General features: G+C 36.5%; 1 protein-coding gene across 3 annotated transcripts in view; it reads right to left on the bottom strand.

Moving 5' to 3' along the window:
* The window catches only part of CYP7B1 (cytochrome P450 family 7 subfamily B member 1), a 174,553-nt gene that overhangs the window by 11,278 nt on the left and 145,039 nt on the right, over window positions 1-18,236 (bottom strand). Inside the window, exons 4-7 of one of the 3 annotated variants that reach the window (XM_077876805.1) lie at window positions 15,547-15,603; window positions 13,730-14,317; window positions 13,004-13,210; window positions 1,833-2,008 (exon numbers count right to left, since the gene is read on the bottom strand). In XM_077876805.1, coding sequence (XP_077732931.1) covers window positions 1,833-2,008; window positions 13,004-13,210; window positions 13,730-14,270 — 924 coding nt within the window. In that variant the 5' untranslated portion in view covers window positions 14,271-14,317; window positions 15,547-15,603. Of the gene's footprint in view, window positions 1-1,051; window positions 1,234-1,832; window positions 2,009-13,003; window positions 13,211-13,729; window positions 14,318-15,546; window positions 15,604-18,236 lie in introns of those variants that run through there. The other 2 variants (XM_077876803.1, XM_077876802.1) reach the window with 2 other exon arrangements.

Raw genomic sequence — 18,236 nt, 5'->3', positions numbered from 1 at the left:
TCCTCCTCTTTTTTACTGTCAGTGGATGGTGGTTTCAGATGAGCATTGATAGCATCTACTTATTATCATCCTAAGTTGATAAAAATGACAGGAATAAATCTATACGCCTGATAGCAGTAGGTGCTCAGTAAATGTTTATAGAATGAATAATTATATAAGGACTTGCCAAATCATATAAAAATGGTTCTGAACCATGTCATATTTTTCTGTGCCAATAATGATCAGCATTCCACAACTAATTTAAAAAAAACAATGTTCACAAAAAATTAGCTAGTTAATTTTGGAGACCAAAGAACAGTACTGCATATCAGTGGTAATCTGGTAAACATTTACCAAATATTTGTTGGTAACTTTATTTTTAAGTTTTTAAAAAAGATTTTATTTATTTATTCACAAGAGACACGGAGAGGCAGAGACATAAACAGAGGGAGAAGTAGGCTCCCTGCGGGAAGCCTGATGTGGGACTCGATCCTGGGACTCCAGGATCATACCCTGAGCGGAAGGCAGACGTTCAACCACTGAACCACCCAGGCTTTGCTGATAACTTTAATGTTGATTTTGCTATCATGGTATGAATGGTAAACTTAATGACTAGTGGAATAGTCACATAATAAAAATAAACGGAAAATAAATAAATGTAAAAAACTATAGAGATAACACTTAAAATATTTTTCAAATATTAGCTTATAACTTGCCCTATTTACGGAATATCTATATATAGAATTTTTAAAAATATTTACAAATGTGGAGACAAAGCTAGTTGTCCACAGAATGTTCATTCACTCACTAATACCCTACTTCCAATTTGCTATCACCATACATAAAATGTCTCTTCTTCTGAAACATATAGAAACCATATGTACACTTCACTTAAAAAATTTAGCCTTTGCTGATGACACAGATGCAAATTATCTCACTGTATTTGGAGTCTGTCCTCTTCTTATTAATTTCCAAAATTCAATAATATTTTAATCTAGCCTGGCTACAAAGCATCAAACTTAGAAATGGGTTAAAAGTGATCCAGCTATGAACTGCTCAAAGAGCACAGAAGTTTACCTTTGAAAAATAGCATTTTATTCACAAAAAACCACTATCGCAACAACATTAGTTCATGAGACACACAGGCAGAATCGAGTGCATTCAATTTGCATGCAGGTGGTGAACCTCTGAAGTGGTATTAAGGGATGAGCCAGGGTGGATTAATTTCCAGTCTTTGATATTCATTAACTCCAGCTTCAGAAAAAAATACAAGGAGATGACACAATTACCCTCAGAGCTTTACCCGTGAGCAGCAGCTTTACAATCTCAGGTTCATAATGCCACCCTGATTGATCAGAAAGGGGCATATACCTTTGGTAAGAGGTGAAAAAGTATATGGGCTTAACTATGGCAATGATGGTATTTGATTTGGGGACAGTCAACCCCACTCTAGAGACACTTAGCAAAACAGTCATCATTCTTTATTCTCTAAGCCACCTGTCAATAGCTGGCTCTCCATGGTTTTCAATAATTCTCTGCCAAGCAAAACCTGTTTTGGGCCTACAGGTAATGATGGCCAAGGTACAATGCCCATTTCATTTGAAGAAGCCAGCATTTAGTCTCATCATTCTATTTCTATTAATAGACCACAAACCCTTTGAAGAGAGATCCTTTGGAAACACTTCAGTAAATAGGAAAATTTTCCCATTGAAGGCAGACAGAAGTCATCAATCCATCTCAGATTCCTTCTGGAACAAGATGGCAGAAGGAAGCTACAGAAAAAAGAATGTGAGGAAGAGAAATGTGCCTGCAGTTATCTAAGAAGTAGCAACGACTGCTTTATGCTTGTTTACCTCTGGAGCTTCAAAGATTTCCGGGTCGTAATGTATGGCTGGAGGAAAGAGGGCTACCAAGTCCCCCTTTCGCAAACAGTAGTCCTGCGTCTCTGAATGTAGAGTCAAATCCTCTTGAACAAAACGAATGATGCTTGAAAATGAGCGTATTCGTAAAACCTCGAGAACGGTGCTTTCTGAAGGACACAAGCAAGCAACAGTTTATTAAAATATGACTGCTCCTGAACAGTGCTCTCAATTTGTCAGTGAGCTCATTATCAATAGCTTTGACTGAAAAGGGAACCCTTTCCTAATCAGATCCATTGAACACCAAAAGGGAGCCCTGGTGGTTTTGGATGACCAGAGCAAGGAAGAGGCAGGGGAGAGCCTTGACCTGACCCCAGTCACAGACACGAGGCTGCTGTGCTGTACTTGGGCAGAAAGTCATTAGCTACAATTTTTGTAGAAAGGAAAGGTTTGCAAGAGGGAATGCTGTGTTATAGGTATATCCATTGAACATTAAAACCATATTCCAGCTGGAGTACACTGCTGGTGGGTTATTTAACTACCCTACAGAAGAGCTACATCTTTATTTTTATTTATTTATTTTTAAAAGATTTTATTTATTTATTCATAGACACAGAGAAAGAGAGGCAGAGACACAGACAGAGGGAGAAGCAGGCTCCATGCAGGGAGCCCAATGTGGGACTCGATCCTGGGTCTCCAGGATCACACCCCAAGCTGCAGGCGGCGCCAAACCGCTGCACCACCGGGGCTGCCCAGAGCTACATCTTTAAAGCCAGGCTTAGGCATTTAATAACCACTTAGGTAGTTAATAGTAAAGTAACTGTAGTAGTGCTTTCTGCGATGGCTTAACACTTAATTTCTTTTATGCTAGCTGTAAATAAAATGTGGGTCAGCATTTGTTAGAAAAATTTCAAAGAAAAGAGAGTTTTATAGGATTCAGAAGAAAACCGTATTTTCCTCAGCATCCAGGGAAAATAACAGCCACCATCATAACCTGGAAGATTCCAGAAGCTGAATGTCCTTGCTTTCCCAGTGGCCTTCACCTTTTGCTCCTAGCACGACAGATTTTATGGCTAATTTCCGGCAATTTATCCTGGCAGTTTGAGGAGGAATTCCTTTGGGAATAATATGCATAATTTGCATAAATCATTCTGATAGCATGCATATCAGCATGTAGCTCCTGTCTAGGTCTGCATCTCTGCCTTCATAATCAAAACTGACTATGTTTTCACCAGCGTGAATGGGTCCTAGAATATAAAGCTTGATTCTTTCTAATCAGCAATGTGAAAAAAAAAAGCTCCAAATTGAGTGTTTTCCCCCTTTCACATGGTAACAAATGGTTGTTTATGGCTTGCAATTTAGAATCACACACACACACACACACACACACACACACACACACTCCCCGTACCCCAATGTCTTAGTGTTCAGCAGAGCTCTGAAACACAGAGCACTCAATTGTTAGATTAGAGCAGTGCACTGGTCAGTGAGGGTTTAGATCAGCCAAAAAAGAAAAATACATGCAATTTCACTGAAATTTAAATCTATGCACAGCTCTCGCCCAGGATATCAAGTAGCTTTGGGTGCCTTCTCCCAGGACATTTTTCCCCCAAGCATGCATTTGTCTAAAGAAATGAGGCTGCGGTCAGCTCTGTGTGGCCAGTGTGGTGATTCAATGTGACGTACAGTGAGGCTGTGCATATTCTTTTGGACTGCCTTCGTTATTATAATCAGGCGGAGTCAAATCGGTTTGTTGGTGATGAGGCCAGAAAAGAACTTTGGTTTTGGACTATGGACTCTACTGCAGATAGCCACAAGGCACCTGACACGACGGATTTCAGCTGGCAGGACACCAGTGACCAACATTTTTATGGTGAAAAGCAAGGGTCAGCTTTCCCATGTACTGCTGCTGGCTCTGTTGGTTCAACGACAGGATAGCGTCATTGTAGCTTGTGGTGTGAAATGGTAGCTGACATATGTAGCAGTGCTGTTCACCCAACAAGTCCAGTAGGGGTGTGGGAAGAAGAAATACAAAAGCAAAATAATTGTGGGGTGGCTCGGTGACAGGGTGGGCATTTACCAATCCGAATAACATGGTCACATCCGATTGGCCGACGTGCTCAAGGGAAGCATGGCAGCTTGTGCCCACTGCAGTATCACAAATGACAATTGGGCAAGCATATCTTATGCAGAAGTTAATCACAATAATGGAGCACAAAGTGTGGCTTAGCGGTCAGATCGTAAATGACAAATCTGTTTTACTTTCCAGTACCAGTTATGTGTGCAAGACGAGGTTGGCTCTCGCTCTGAGCGATCATGCCGATAATCATTAGATGACAAAAGTAATGAGTTGCATTATTATCAACAATGGAGAGGAGAGCTTCCATGGCTCTGTGTTACAACACACAGACACAAAAGCCAGCAGCTTTTTCCACCAGCCCCAGTAAGAATGCGGGCAGGGCTATATGTTGAGAAGAATGACAACTGCACAATAAAAAAAACTGCAGCCTCTACTTGTAGTTGTCATAGTTGAGCAGACACCAGCCAGTGCCACTGACAGACCAGCTGGGCCCTGGGAGGACTTCCATGCTACACCAGGAGGTACAGTAAATTATCCTGCACGGTAGAGCAACATCTGTTTCTGTGCTAGTGCCGAACAAACAAGGCAATTTAAAACATACCAAGGGATAACCAAGCAACAAATGAACATGACCCTCATTTTTTTCCCCGTTCTCACACACGAGGTGTTAAACTTCATTGTGCAAGCACTCCACGAAAGAGAGGCCAGGTTGGTATTTGATAAGGTGTTGTCAGAGAGATTTTACATATTTCCAAAATGGAAAGGAAAAGCTTATAGTATTGTTATTCTTAGAATCTTCCTTCCCCCTTCTATCTTCATTTCTTTTATACCAAAGCTAGCACTCAGTTCTCAATTCGCTCTAGAATTAAAAAAAAAAAAAACTTTCCATATACTTATAAATATTCAGTCTTTAAACCTAATTTGCTATACTTAGTTCACATGCCTTCAAGCATTTGTCTTCCAATTTCCACTGAATAAATGCGTACTAATGAGAAGTAGAGCAAGCTGCTGAGGCAAAGCTGGGTGACTTGGGTCTGGCCTGCCACCAGCTTGTGATAGGCGGGCAAATTGAGTTAAAATGAAAAGTCTTGTCAGCTGAAATTCAACATGGTAGCCAAACAGCAAGCTGTCAATCATCCAGCCAAAACAAGGGACTGTAGGTAATAAAAGGTCATTGTGATCATTAGTACACTTGGCTTTCATATGCAAGTTAATTTTAATTAAACATGATCTCTATCTGTAAATGTTTTATAAAACTTATTGTGCATAATGGATTGTTAATTTATACTAACATTTAGCAGGTAATAGGACCCTCTACTTATTAAATGCATTGTAGAGAAATGGTTATCAAGAATGCAAATATTTTGGGGATAATTTACACCAGGCACCACAAGGTGCCAACAATTGCGGTTGCGATTAAGATAAGTCTGCCTGTGTTTTATTAAGAACTGAGCTTTACTAAGCAGTATTCAGTAAGAAAGTGGATTACAGAATTCCCACAAAGAACTTATATTTCAGAGCCTGAACTATCTTCTTCACCTGGCTGGGAGAGATCTGTTTCTCTTTTCAGGGTCTAAAAATATTCTGATAAAGTATCCCTTCTAAGCAAAAAGCTGGGAACGTTTTGAGCTAAGATGCTTTACCATAACTGTGAAGGAAAATAGCAAATGAAAGGACATGCTGGTAGAAAAAGGCATGTACACCTTCTCTTTTGCCCTCAGATCTCCATTCTGGCTGTAATAATTGACAGATGATTCTCATTTGCAGATTTAAAGCGCTGAAGCAGCTCATGACAATCAATAATGCATGTAACGATGCAAACACAAATAAGCACGTCCAAGTTTCTGCCTCACACTTAGGCCATGTCTGTATATGTGGAATGAATGTACTGTGACATGGCCAGGCTGTTAATTTGGGTCATCTTAATGATTGGTGCAGACTGTCATACCATCTGATTAGCCATGGTGATCAGTGGATAGCGGTGATGGCTGGAGTGAAATGGACAGCCAAGACCCACTGCAGTCCACTGGGGCTGAACACTTGGGCGGTCTTACAAGGTGGATGAGAAAGGGGGAGAGGAGGATCTGTAGGCAGTACTATAGAAGGTGTGAAGAAATGGAGTGAGGCCCCAGATGTGTGTGCGTGTGTGCGTGTGCGCACATTTTTTACATAATTGCTTTCAAGACAAGTGAGACGGTAAATTAGAAATTATAATAATCAGGGATGCCTGGGTGGCTCAGTCAGTTGAGCATCCAACTCTTGGTTTTGGCTGGGGTCATGATCTCAGGTGGTGGGACTGAGCCCTGTGTTGGGCTCCCTGCTCAGTGGGGAGTTTACTTGAGATTTTTCACCCTCTGCCCCTCTCCCTGCAGGCTCTCTCTCTCTCTCTCTCTCTAAAATAAATACATCATAAATCTTTTTTTTAAAGAAATTATAACAATTCGGTAACCTGAAGCAAATAACTAATTTTTGGCTCAACAACTGTGTTTTAAATAAAGTTAAAACTAAATCTGAATTGGTACAAATGTCTACTTTCACTTTGCATTGTAGACACAACCTTTGTTCCTGCTAAAGTATATAGAAAAAGAAATTCAACATTCATTTGTTCAATAAATGTTTATTAAGGTCCTATTCTCTTCAGAACCACTGCTACTAGTGAAAAAGAGAAAACACAGCATATGGATTTGGCCTTCATGGACACTGTAATCTGGGTAGTTCAAAGTTGGGAGGTACATATAAATAGGAATGCGACACAAGATCCCAGGGAAGATTCTGCACGATTTCTGAATAGATACTTCTAAAGATGGCATTTGGTACTGAGCTGAAACTTTCCTCCTTTGAATTTCTACCCTTTCAAAAAGACAGGGCTAAAAAAAAAAAAAAAAAATCTAACCCCTCTTCCACATAACAGCACTCTAAAAATACTTAAAGACAACTATCATGTCATCTTTAAATTGTACAGCAGAGATGACACGGCCTTCAGTGTTTTGACATCCTAGATGAATTCAATTAGTCAACGTGCCTCTTAAAAGGTGGCAGAAATTGGCGTGGTATTTCAATTACAAATATAGAGAGGAACTACTTTCTTTACCTTGCATACTAGACTTCTATTAATGTTTTTAGGAGCAGAGGAACAATGGACTTTTGAAATCATATCACCACTGACTTGCCTTAAGCTTTCTGATATCCCAAAGGTTATTAGCCCTCGCGGTCTATTAGAATCACTTGAAATGCTTTTAAAAAAATAAATGCTCCATTCTATACCAATGGAATCAGAACCACTGCATTAACTAAACCTTTACATTAGTGGTTTTGAACCTTGGTTGCACATTAGAATCACCTGGGGGAGCTTTTGAAGCCATCAGCCTGCACTCCAAACCAATGAAATCAGAACCTCCGGGGGTGGGACCAGGTAGGAGTAGTTTTTAAAGCTCCCCAGTTGCTTCCAATGAGTAATCAAGGTTAAGAACCACTGCTTTAAACAGCTTTCTGGTAAGCCACACATTTTCTTGCCCTATTCCTAGGCAGTTATGTTTGACCTAAGTACAATTCCTTGCATTTTCATCGTTGACCTCTCAATTCATGTTTCCAATAGTCAGTATACTATCTAACCCTCTCAGGTTTGTGCTGAATTGAAAACCTGATACATGTGCAAATCAGTCTTTTTCACTTTTTGACCAATGTTTCCTTACCTAGAAAAATCTCACTATCTGATCTCTGGTGTACTCCCTTGTGGAAGATACTTCTCTCTCCTTCTCCAGATAGAATTTTCTTTTTTTTTTTTTTTTTTTTTTTTTTTTCAGATAGAATTTTCTAAATGAAGAAGAATTTATACCTTCTGAACATACCCACCAGAAGACAGGATTTTATTAAACAAATTGTCTAAATTATGTATACTTTTTCATTTAAAAATTAATTTGAGAGAGAGGGAGAGAGCATGCATACACACACATGCGCTAAAAGGAGGGACAGGGAAAGAATCTCAAGCAGACTCCCTGCTGAGTGGGGAGCTGGATGCGGGGCTTGATCTCAGGACCCTGAGATCGTAACCCGAGCCAAAATCAAGAGTCCACTGTTTAACTGACTGGGCTACCCAGGTGCCCTGTATGATTTTTCAAATACATGATTATTTTTAATACTCAATGGACTCTTTCAAAATAATACCTACAATTGTGACAAACATCCACGGTAAGATGTTAATGATAAGGAGAACTGTACGTGTGTGTGCGCACGCATGGGGGGTATATAGGAACTCTATCGTCTTTGTAATTTTTCTGTAAATATAAATCTATTCTAAGATGAAAGATTTATTTTTATTTAAAAAACACAGAGATTCTGATGTGAATCCCTAGCCCCATCCTTACTCTCAAACTCAATTGCATTTGAGAATTAGTGATACATATCCTTGTAAATAGTGGTCAAGTTCTCTGGTATAGTTCTGGAGCATTTTCCCCTTGAAGTGACAGTATTTATGGGGTAGCATTTAAGTTAGACCTCGCATCAATTTCTGGTCCTGCCACAATCTAATTATATGGTTTGACCTGGTTAACTAATCTTTCTGAATCTTGTTACCTAATAATTAAATGAAGATAATAATACTTGAGGGTTAAATAAGCTAATATATGTAAAGCAGGTAGCACAGTGCCTACCATGAAATAAAATGATAATTGTTAACATTGTCATTCATACTGTCTCATCTGGAAATTAAAAATATAGTTAACACTATCGTCATCTTGTTCAAATTATCTGATCTTGTACATGTGCATATTATGGCTAGCTTTGCTGAATCAAGATACAAAGATTCCCTCTCCCCTCTCAGCTTAGATAATGAAAAAGGACTCCAAGGATTCTACTATCAGATAAGTCAAGAGAAAAGCATGAGCGTGAACAGAAAACCCTTTACTTTCATGCAAGTTATTTAGGACTGTAATATTTTTCTCATCTGTAGAAGTCATGACAAAATAATAGCTGCCCCAGTCCCCTAGTATTTTGGTGAAGATCACATGAAACAATATTTGAGTCTTCATAAAACTGCCTTAAAATTTTGAAGTCATTAATATATTTAATACCAACTACACCTAATACTCATTATTTGTTATTAAAGGATCTTTATCTTTTCCAACTGATCATTTCTTTCTGTTTCTTTTTCCTTACTGATTACAAACAATGGGCTTAGCAATTTTTGATAGAATTTTGTTGGAGAATCATTGCAGGCTCATAATTCTAGGGCTTTTATAATATACAATCTCCTTTCAAAAAAAGTATTACAAATTTTGCTGAGCTTTAGTTTTATAACACCTCCTTTTATTCCAATATCCCTCCTTTTATTCTAATACCTCACACACACTAATGCCACGTGTGCAGATTTTCTCATTTTGCAGATATGTAACTGAACAAGATTAGGTGCCTGCAATTCGCCTGAGTTATTCAGTTATTCAGTTCAGAAGTTATAATCCACTTCGACGTATGTACTTCTTAAAGTATGCTTGTTCTTTTTCTCTGTGTTGCACAGAAAGAGAACTCCTGTGAGGTAAGGTAGATTTGAATTTGCAACCAGCGTGGTTCACAAATAATTGAAAAGGAAGAAAACAACATCACCATTGTAGGGATGGCATGGAGGTTAAATATTATTTTGGTGATAGCATTAGATAACATTTACTGAATCTATACTTTTTAACTTATTTACATACATAATTTAGGTAAATATAAAGTAAGAAGTAGTGCTCAGTGAGATTATTTGCTATCCATTTGCCAACATTCTAATTTTGAGAGCTTCCTCTCCTTGCATTCTCTTTTGTCTTACCTTCTCTCTGACTCATTTTTTTCTCCTTTTCCTTTGCCTATTTAGGAAATCTGTAGTTCTAGGGATCCCTGGGTGGCGCAGCGGTTTAGCGCCTGCCTTTGGCCCAGGGCGCGATCCTGGAGACCCGGGATCGAATCCCACATCGGGCTCCCATTGCATGGAGCCTGCTTCTCCCTCTGCCTGTGTCTCTGCCTCTCTCTCTCTCTCTCTCTCTCTCTCTGTGACTATCATAAAAAAAAAAAAAAGTAAAAAAAAAAAAAGGAAATCTGTAGTTCTAAACCCTACTTCCACCCCAGATTTTTCTTTCTGGGAAAACTGAAAAATTCCGTTCTAACAGCAACTCTTCCTATAGAGATTTAGGCCCCAACTGACATTTTTCTGAGCCTTCTTAAATTTACTAATTGATTTTAAATTTACATTTAAATTTAGTTGTAAAGACCTTTACAAAAACATTGACAGGTATAAAATTTTAGTGAGGTCATGATAGGCAGAGTCCTTATAATAAGGTACATAAATATACGAAAATAGAAAGTTGTGTTTTTCTTTATCTAAAAGAAAAGAGTAGAATGGTTTTAGAGAAAGATTCTCAAGAGCACTGGAAAAAGGCATAAATCCCTCACATCCCCTTACAACAGATGATTGCTTTGAATTACTTAAACAGGCTTGGTACTTAAAAGCCCAATCTATGTTACATATTTTAACTTTTGCTGACATTAAGTGTATATTGATGTCAGAGGAAATTGGATACATGCAAGCCCACAGGATTGAGTCACAAATGTCAATAAAATTTGCACAATTACTCACACCATGATAAACCTATGCTCCATTGGGCTCTTTTATAATCACTCTAAACAAGAGAAATCTTTTTTTTTTTTTTTTTCCAGGAATGAGTCACTCATTTCTATGGCATTCTAACTTTCCTTTCAACCTTACTTTATAATCAATGTATGTTGACATGCAAAATCTTTGTTAAAAAAAAAAAATCTTTCTTCTTGCTAGTTAAAAAAAGCATTCATCTCATCCTTGTGACCTTTTTCCTTATAAAACTGAAGATTCAAGATATCTTTCTTTTTAAAAAAATGTACTTAGAATACATAGAACTCTGTCCTTAAAGACATGAAAAAGGGGAAACACATACACCCATACCATGGGGTACACTGTTAATATTTAATCTTGTAAATCTTCCCTTTGTACATATAGTTCATACTCTTCTGACATAAGGAAATATTCACAATTGAGCTATGACTAGATACAGAGGTTATCTGTTGTGTAACTGATTCATATAAAATTTTGTTTAAATCTACCTAAAACTGTCTATCTTGTGTAAGAAAAAATGCACATTATTTTCTAGAAGATTATATTCTCGTAATGAACAACACTGGCCTCTGCTGGTAACCAAGGTCACGATGAACAGACGTCCACCTTTTCTAGACCGTTGAAGGTGCTGCCTTTATCCAGGTAGATCCACACTCTCTCGAGATTGTTGTTGTTCATTTGTTGATGATAAGTGAGCCATAAAATTATGAGGCTCCAAGCATGAAAATCTCGAGCTCTAGCTATGGACTTAAATGGACCCAAACTGTAGCTCTGGAACTTGTCATTTCTTCTGATCAAATACGTTTAAACACTTGTGCTTCAATATCATAATCTTAAAATGATCTTCTCTTTCAATAAGACACTGAGAGTTGATGACTTTCAACTAAATTTTTAAGGGTAATAACTGTGTACAGAATACAAACACATTCCTTTAAGTTTATTTGCTTTACCTCCCGGTGTGCATCACCTGATTCATAAAATACAACTGAAATTACTTGAATACATGGGAAGGCAACCTTGATTTTCATAGAACTATAAATCTTCTACTCAGAAAATACTGCGTATCCATGTGAAGGTTACTGCCCAGAATTTTATGCAAATTTTTTGGATTTGTTCACCAATAATTTTGCAAACCAAACCAAAATAATATTTGTAGTTTAATAATGTTGAGATTATTTTCTTTCACCATGCAAATATAAAATTAATTTGCTAATGTATGCTAAAAACAGCAAACTATAAGGTGACAAATTTATCCCAATTGACTGAACAAGCTAACCAATTGTCAATACAAGACAAGCCTCCTCCTGCTATTGCCTCTGATGGATCTTAGCCTACTCCGTGGGAACAATCTCTAGAACACACGGGCTGTCCTTTCTAATGTTGTCCGATAGTCAACACCACTCAAGATCTCCCAGAAGTTCCCATCAAAGAAACTGGAACATATTTAAAAGAAGAAAAACTGAGGCCAACATAGGCTAAAATACTTGCCTATATTATCAGAGGAGTGAAGCAACAGAGATATATAAAGATTTACTCTTACATGCTTCCAAAGGGACTTGGATTATTGTACAGTATAGGGTACCACAGGAGGAAATGCCAATACAGAAGGAACTCATTAATATGGAATTTAACTTGGGGAGTTAAAGTTTATTACACAAAGACACAAAGCATTTTATCAAAACCAGTAAAAGGAGAATGCAATCCATTGTCATCAAAAGCTCATGTCCCTGTCATAGGAACATGTCTATGTAGAAATACACAAATGATAGTCACTCCTGACCTCAAACATATTTGAAATAGTGACCATGCAGATCTCACGAGTCAGTGAATAGTTTATAAAATACTTATATTTCACATGCAGTAATTAGTAGCTGTTGCTTCTTCTTTTCCTACCTGTCTCCTTTTTTTTCCCCCCTATCTTCATCCTTTTTTCCCCATCAAGTATGTTTAAATCAAGGAGTTCCAGTGGAAATCACTTTTACTACATTTTTGAGAATCATACACTTAAGCTGTATAAATTCTAACCTCTGCCTGAAAATATAGAGACCATTTTAGGGAAGAATAAATACATCTTGTACACAAGTTGCCTTTCTGAAATACTTTCTTTTTCAATCCCCAAATACCTTTCTTGTCAAGATAGTGTAGCAGTGTTTGGAAAGCGTTAGCACACCAACAGATGCTCAGAATCAAATGACTTAATAGGCATAAACTTTTTTTTTCAAATAATTGCAAAGCTTTGGGTTAGCCTTTTGCATACCTTGCATAGTTAATTACCTAGGCCTTAATGTTTACATGTAATGAGAGTATCTACAGCTATAAACTACATAATTTATAATTGATGTAAATGGGTGTTATTATGTCAATTAGGCAGCTGTGTCCTCCACCTCTTGGTAAACAGCTTTGAGTGATAAACTGAGTTTGCAGAGAGGTACCTTCTTTTCTTCATAACAGATAAAAATAAATTACCTAGGTAGACCAGGTTGTCCAATTGTTCTCTGGTGAGGTGCATGGGAAATCCAGACCCTTTCTTTTGACCTGTTGACTGCAGCAAATGGTCAATTTCGTCACGCAGCACTGCCATAGCTTCTGGGTGCTGTAGGAGGTAATACATCGCCCAGAACATAGTTGGAATAGTGTTTGTCACAGAAGCCCAGAGAAAGCCTAAATGATGTGCTGGGAGAAAATAAGTGAAAAGGAAGATTAATAGCGTTTATTACACTGATTAGATTTGCAGTGTGCTAATTAAAAGATGTTAGGACACAGACCCAGCCAAGGATCAGTGCATGCTAATGAGGACCAATAGGCTTCTGAAGTCTAATTTTCTGCTTAATGAGAATAGTTTAAAATGTAATGTGCGCATGGGGGGTGGGGAGGTGGGGGATGAGATAAGAGGAGTAAATGCAGCTTAGTTATACTCTTTCTCATTATCCCCATTAAGTATCTTGTTTTACCAGATCAGCAAAAAAAAAAAAAAGAAAAAAGAAAAAAGAAAAAAAAAAAGAAAAAGAAAGAAAGAAAGAAAAGAGGAAAAAAATCAATTATCACAGAAGGTTGTTTCAGAGTAAAACATTTTATCATTAGCCAATTAGAAAGAGCATAAAAATTTTCAAGGTCACCATTTTCTCTTTTTATTTCAAAGGTCTATTGTAAATTATTTTATTTTAGACAAGTAATCATTCAGAACTTTCTTACCTCCTACTTCAAAGTCCTCAAGCGTGTAGTATTTCTCCAGGACATCTTGCCTCATTTGAACAATTTCTGACCATCCTTGTGTCTTACCTAAGTGTTCTGATGCCAAGTGTTTAATAAGTTTCTTTCTAATAGACTTGATATTTCCTAGAAGCTCTATAGGTATATCTGATATTAAATATGGGAATTTGTCATCGAATTTTAAGAAATTATCTCTTAGCTCAGTAATAAATTTTTCTCCATTGCCAGCAAGAGATTTTCCATATATGGTTTTAAGCGTGATCTCAAATATAATTGAGCTGCAAAATGTCAACAGGTGTGCCATGTCCCAATTTGTGGTTTTTAATAGATGGAGTTCAAAAACTTGTTTTAAATTCTGCATCATGGTTTCTGTGAGTACATCCAAAGACTTCCCTTGTAAAAGATGATAGCAGCCATGGAGGTCATTACTCAGGTCATCAGTGGTTTCCAACTTTTTGATGGAAAATACTTTCCTTGATAGTTTATTACTGAATATTCGAAAGCTTAATTTGTGAGTTTTCATTATTAACTGGTACTGAAAAGGGTCCAGGATAAATGTTATATACTTTCCTAAAAGAAATAAGTGAGAATATGAGCTCAGTTGGTAGCAAGATAAACAAAATCCTGAAATTTGAAAATATTTTAATAAAAATTACAAAAACCTTAAAAACTAACATCTAGAGATGTGCAAAGTTTAATAAAATCCATTGTTGTTCAAAGATTCCTTACATGTATCCTTTAAAAACAGAAGATAGTGGGAAAAATTAAATTCTGAATGACTTTTAAAAAGATACTCTTATTTTAACTAAATACCCAAATATTTAAACTACCCTTAAAATATCCTCAGAACCATTTGACTTGAACATTTCTCATATTTTCCCTAATAATACAAACAGAAAACAAACATCAAACAAATCAAATTATTATTTACACTTCATAAAGAACCCTTTCATACTTGATATCATCTTAGCTTTGGTTGGATACAATTTTAACTCAGACAAGTGACTATGTGGAATGAAGCAGGTACTCATAAGTTAATGTTTAGTGTGACATTAATACCAAATCACAAATGCCAGCATTTTCTTTTTTATAGATGAGAAAACAGTGGTTCATGGAGATTTAGTAACATGTCCAAGGTTACCTACTGATTTGTGACTAAAACAGCATTCCAAACTAGAACCTGTCCATTCATGCATTCACCCCTACATTCAACATTTATTGAGATTCAGATACTTGTTTGGTTCTCTTTCCTTTTAAAATAAAAAAATGCAAAGAAATCATTGTATCATCATGGATGGTGTTATAGCAGAGGTGTGAACACAATGTAAGGGAACCAGAAAGTGAAATCTGCCTTGGTCTGCCTGGAGTTCCCCATCTGCAAGTGTTCTTTGAGGTGATGACATTTAAGTCTTTTCATAGCTCAGTGTTGTCCAAATTTACCCAATTAAAAGACTAAAGGTGCTGGTAAAAAATACACATTCCTGCCTGATTCTGACTCATAAGGTTTAGATGTGGCCCCTACAAGTCTCCATTTTTAACAGGGGCCTCAAGTGATTAAAGGCAGCATATTGAGGAACATAGTCAACACTATGGTGGGTAGGGCCCACAAAACTGGCAGAACTGGTAGGAGTTCTCAGCCCTCCCCTGCCCCTCTTCTCCCAATGCCATGCACTTTACATTTACCAGTTGAAAAAGCTAAACAAAGTCAAAGAGGGGTTAAAGGGCCAAGATCACATTGCCATTCTTAGTAGCAGAGCCTGGACAAGGAGTCACTGCCCATGCATTGTTCTTTTCCTTACCCAATGTTGACTTCTTTTCACTGGAGTGCTGCTTAAAGACTCCCAATTAGAAGTGTTCTGCAAATAGTATTTAATAATGCCATTTAATAAATCCTTCTTGTTTTCCAAGAACACACATCACATGAAGTTTAGATGATCCTACAAACGCTAATACCTTTTTACTGCCTTCTAGAAAACAATTAATAGACATTAAAGTTTGTAGAATCATCCACACTTTCCTCTTCATTTTATCATTTCTCTGTGTGTGTGTGTGTGTGTGTGACTGTACTTTCTCAGACCAACAACATCTCATTTGTTATTTACTGGTAACTCAAACAGCAACACAGAAATCAAATTCAACATGGTATGGGATTTAGAATCAAGCTTTGAAGAATTTTCAACTTAATTCTTGAAATAGGATAAATGTGTCTTTGTTTTACAATTTAAAAACATAATTTAAGCTTTTAATGTACATTAATATACCTATGCAAAGATTTTTTTTCTAAAAATAAATTGTATGTCTTGAATTGCATTCACCATATTTCTGCTTGATTTATTTAATAAAGTGGGCCAATCTAGATATAAGGGTAAAGTTAGAAGTGGCTTCATTCTGGTCAGATCCCAAAGCTGTATCTATAAAGTAAACTGGATTTTTTTCCCAAAAAAGGACTCAACTGGATTGGAGCATATTTTATGACACCTGCTTTACCATAGCATCTTAATTAAATAAAATTGCCAGCATCTGCCCGACAAATAATTGAAAAAAAGAGTGAATTTTCTTATTTTGCAAAAGATGTAATTTTAGGCAAAGCTATGTATTTTCACAGGTGGTGATTCATACTTTCCTCCTTTCACCAAATGAGAAGATTTTGCTAAATATCTTTAGGGTTATTTTAAATTAGTCACTAAAATTCAGAGAATGTTATAAAAGGTTCAGTTTGTAAAACACACAATTTTTAAGGAATATTTTGAATTTTTCCTACTAATTTTATTCATTAAAATCCAAGTGGAAAGATAAAACTGTGTTTGGCCATGACAGCATGAGCTACTGGCCATTGGCCTACTGAAGTAGAGGCTGTGTACATGTGAGTTTTTGTCTACAATTCGTCACAAATACACATATATTTCCCCCTCTCTCTCTCACTCTTGGGGGTAAGTATACAGGAAGAAACTCTAAGATCATTTCAAATAAAAGAAATAAAAGCTAAATGTGGAAAAACTGGTTCCAGTTAGCAGCCAATTATTAATATTTTTAAAAAATAAGCAGTTATTACATATAGATTCTTTTTAAAAATCATCAGTGACTAGTTAAAAATCTATTTGTAGATAAAATTCTCCCTCTTCAAGGTTCTTTATACTCTAGGATCTGTATTTTCTCTTTCTCATTCTTATTTTAATTTTCTTCAACCTCAAGGCATTGTGTTTTATCAACTGTCTTTCTGAGTTAAGATGTGGATTGCTTTAAAAGTAGACGTTTTGATTTTCTGGATTTTACTTTTCAAGTGGGTTTGGAAGTACTAATAACCCTGGAGATGTTAGTTAGCTTTCCAACTTTTAATCTTCAGTATAAACAATTTAAGCTAAGTTTTCCAAAATTAATATTAATTTAAACCATCTGTCCACCATCTGCTAATGTGAGATGCAAAACCAGAGTTTCTTTGTAATCTTTAATCAGACAGTTAGGAAAACACATATACATTCATAAAATGAATTTAAATTTCTTAACAAAGGAAATCTGAAAAGTTATTCTGAAGGCCATGTATTCTTGGAGCGAAATTAACTTTTGCTCCAGTGTGATTTTATGTAAATGAATACCAAGTGTCGATAGGCAAGTTGCCTAGTTTACCAAGATCACAAGGTGGAAACAATATCCACTGCCATGTTTTCAAAAGAGAAAAGAATGCTGTCAGTAGTTGATATGAAATATTGATTTAAAGAATTTCAGAGTTTGCATTTGTCTTAAATAGAAATGTCAAAATGGGGCTCACTTCTGCAAAAATATAAATATATATAATATGTAATATTATATATAATATATAACATGCAACGTATATAATCATCTTTTTTGAGCAGTAAATTTGAAATGGGGTCAAAATTTTTAATGTCTTCTTTGCCACTAATTTTATTCTCTTCCCTTTTCAGAGCTGACCGGGTCTTAAGATATTTACTCTAGCATTCCTATATAACCTGCACATATCCTTTACTAACTCAACAGCCTTTTCACTTCTTCCAAAATTACTTCTTATAGGAAGGTGGAGCTGCATGATGCAAAGTACATCATTAAATGTAAAAAAATTAAATCATTCACCCTGATTAAGGTCTTATATACAAAAAAGTTTGACATCTGGATCATTATAAATTAAATTTTGATGTTTTCATCTCAGGTATTTGGTGCTATACAGAGACAACACTCATGGGAATTCAGATCAACTATTTGAGCATTTAGATTTAGACATGTCTTGTCAACAAATAGGAGATGAATTTGGTTTTAAAGAGATTTTCCATGATTATAAGCTTTTAATTTTCATGCTTAGTTTGTTCTTCAGTAGAATTTTTTAGAAAATCAAGCTGAAAATATTAGTTGGAAAGTGAAATATGAACCAACTTTTTATTTTATGAGGATGACCACATTACATACTCCCCCTCTTATTAGGGAGATTTCTCTAGCTGTTGACAATGATGTACAGTGGTGCTTCACTGGGGTGACATCT

This window comes from Canis aureus, chromosome 28, assembly GCF_053574225.1.
Source record: "Canis aureus isolate CA01 chromosome 28, VMU_Caureus_v.1.0, whole genome shotgun sequence".
NCBI classification, from domain to species: domain Eukaryota; kingdom Metazoa; phylum Chordata; class Mammalia; order Carnivora; family Canidae; genus Canis; species Canis aureus.
The sequence above is the reverse complement of the archived record's forward strand: the minus strand, read 5'-3'. Positions and strand labels throughout refer to the sequence as shown.